At 41.3% G+C, this 1588-nt stretch overlaps 1 protein-coding gene across 1 annotated transcript in view; it reads left to right on the top strand.

The window, feature by feature from the left end:
* Positions 1–1423: 1423 nt before the first annotated feature.
* KMT2C (lysine (K)-specific methyltransferase 2C) overlaps positions 1424–1588 on the top strand; it is a gene marked incomplete at both ends in the record, with an annotated part of 30372 nt that continues 30207 nt past the window's right edge. The window contains one exon of the mRNA XM_010160776.1: positions 1424–1588. This exon is cut by the window's right edge and continues 30 nt beyond it. Coding sequence (XP_010159078.1) covers positions 1424–1588 — 165 coding nt within the window.

The raw sequence follows: 1588 nt of genomic DNA, 5'->3' as shown, positions 1-1588 counted from the left end.
TGCATTCGATCCCCTTGTCTAGGCCACTGATAAAGACATCATACAGAACTGGCCCCAGCACTGAGCCCTGGGGAACACCACCGGCCTCCAGCTGGATTTAACTCCATTCACCACAGCTCTTGGGGCCTGGCCATCCAGCCAGTTTTTTACCCAGCGAAAAGTACATCCACCCAAGCCATGAGCAGCCAACTCAGATACTATCCACTTATGTAGGTGGATTTTTATTATGTCTTCTGCCCTATCCACTTCACAATTATTTGTATTACCGAGTTTTTTTCTTATTCGTTGCTCTTAACAAATGAAGTCCTGTTCTCCTGATGGATATCCAAAAAGTAGCTGCCAAAATAATTTCCTTCGTGTTCAAGAGGAGGGTGCATGCAAGTGCACACACATGAGTATTTACATAGCAAGAAGCAGTTATTTCCTCACAGAAATTGTAGTCTGTGTACTCCTGCCATTCAGTTGTTGCTAGAGTTCCTGGCATTGCGCACGCTAGAAGCTACTGTGGTACTTCTCATGAGGGACTTATGCTGTGTGGAGATGAATAAAGTTACCTCAGAAATGAAATTTAGAAGGGTGTGTTAGTAAGTTTTCACTGTAGGCTTTTTACTTTCCTTAGTGTGCACAATCCCATCGCTTACAGGGGAAAGTGGCACTAATATTTCTCCTGCTGTGACACTGGTGCTCTCATCCATGTCACTGTTTCGTTGTTGGAGGGGAAGGATTAAAGCCTTTTCTGCTAGGCAACCCCTACTCGACAACTGCAAATAAAAGAAGATGTGAGGTTTGATTCAGAAAAGGAATCACATCCTAGATTGGTGGTAAAACACTCTCTGAAACTTCCATTAGATGCTTTAAAGTGTCAGTGTAGCTGTAACATGCCTCATTGAAGAGGAATTGCTCTTCTTCCAGCCGATTTTTCCTGATCCGTAAGCCCATATCCTGTGTTTATACTGCTAACTTAACACAGACTGAGATCTATAGAGGCTATTTAATGGAGTAGACTGTATTTTTCTTGTCATCGGACTTCTCCACATTAGTGGCCTTTATTGATCCAAACATCATCTGCCGTGCTTGTGTCTTCAGATTGCAGACCGCACCAATATGTGATTTGAAAGGTAAACTGGTGGGATTCATGCTTTCTTGGCACATGAACAGACACTCCTAATGTATAGAAAACCTCTACTGCTAATAACTCCTTAGTTCTTTTCATATATGTTAAATACAGAATTTCTATAGAGATGAAGTGTTTTCAGTTTGGAATTCTTTTTAAGGTGCATAATTTAGTGTTACCAAGTGTGCATGTGATCAAAACAGGCTGTACAGATAATCTGGTGATAGATTTTGTAGAAATAACAGATGCAGTGTTCACACTTAGCAGAACAAAATAAGGCTAACTCTATTTTTTTCAATCTTTTCCCAGCAAAAAGCCAGAGATAATAGAGCTGCTTTGCGCATCAATAAAGTACAGATGTCAAATGACTCCATGAAAAGGCAGCAGCAACAGGATAGCATTGATCCTAGCTCACGCATCGACTCCGACCTCTTTAAAGATCCATTAAAACAGAGGGAATCAGAACATGAGCAG

The sequence above is a fragment of the Eurypyga helias genome, unplaced genomic scaffold (assembly GCF_000690775.1).
Source record: "Eurypyga helias isolate BGI_N326 unplaced genomic scaffold, ASM69077v1 scaffold22831, whole genome shotgun sequence".
NCBI lineage: Eukaryota > Metazoa > Chordata > Aves > Eurypygiformes > Eurypygidae > Eurypyga > Eurypyga helias.
Note: the sequence above shows the minus strand (reverse complement) of the source record. Positions and strands in the feature narration are given on the sequence as shown.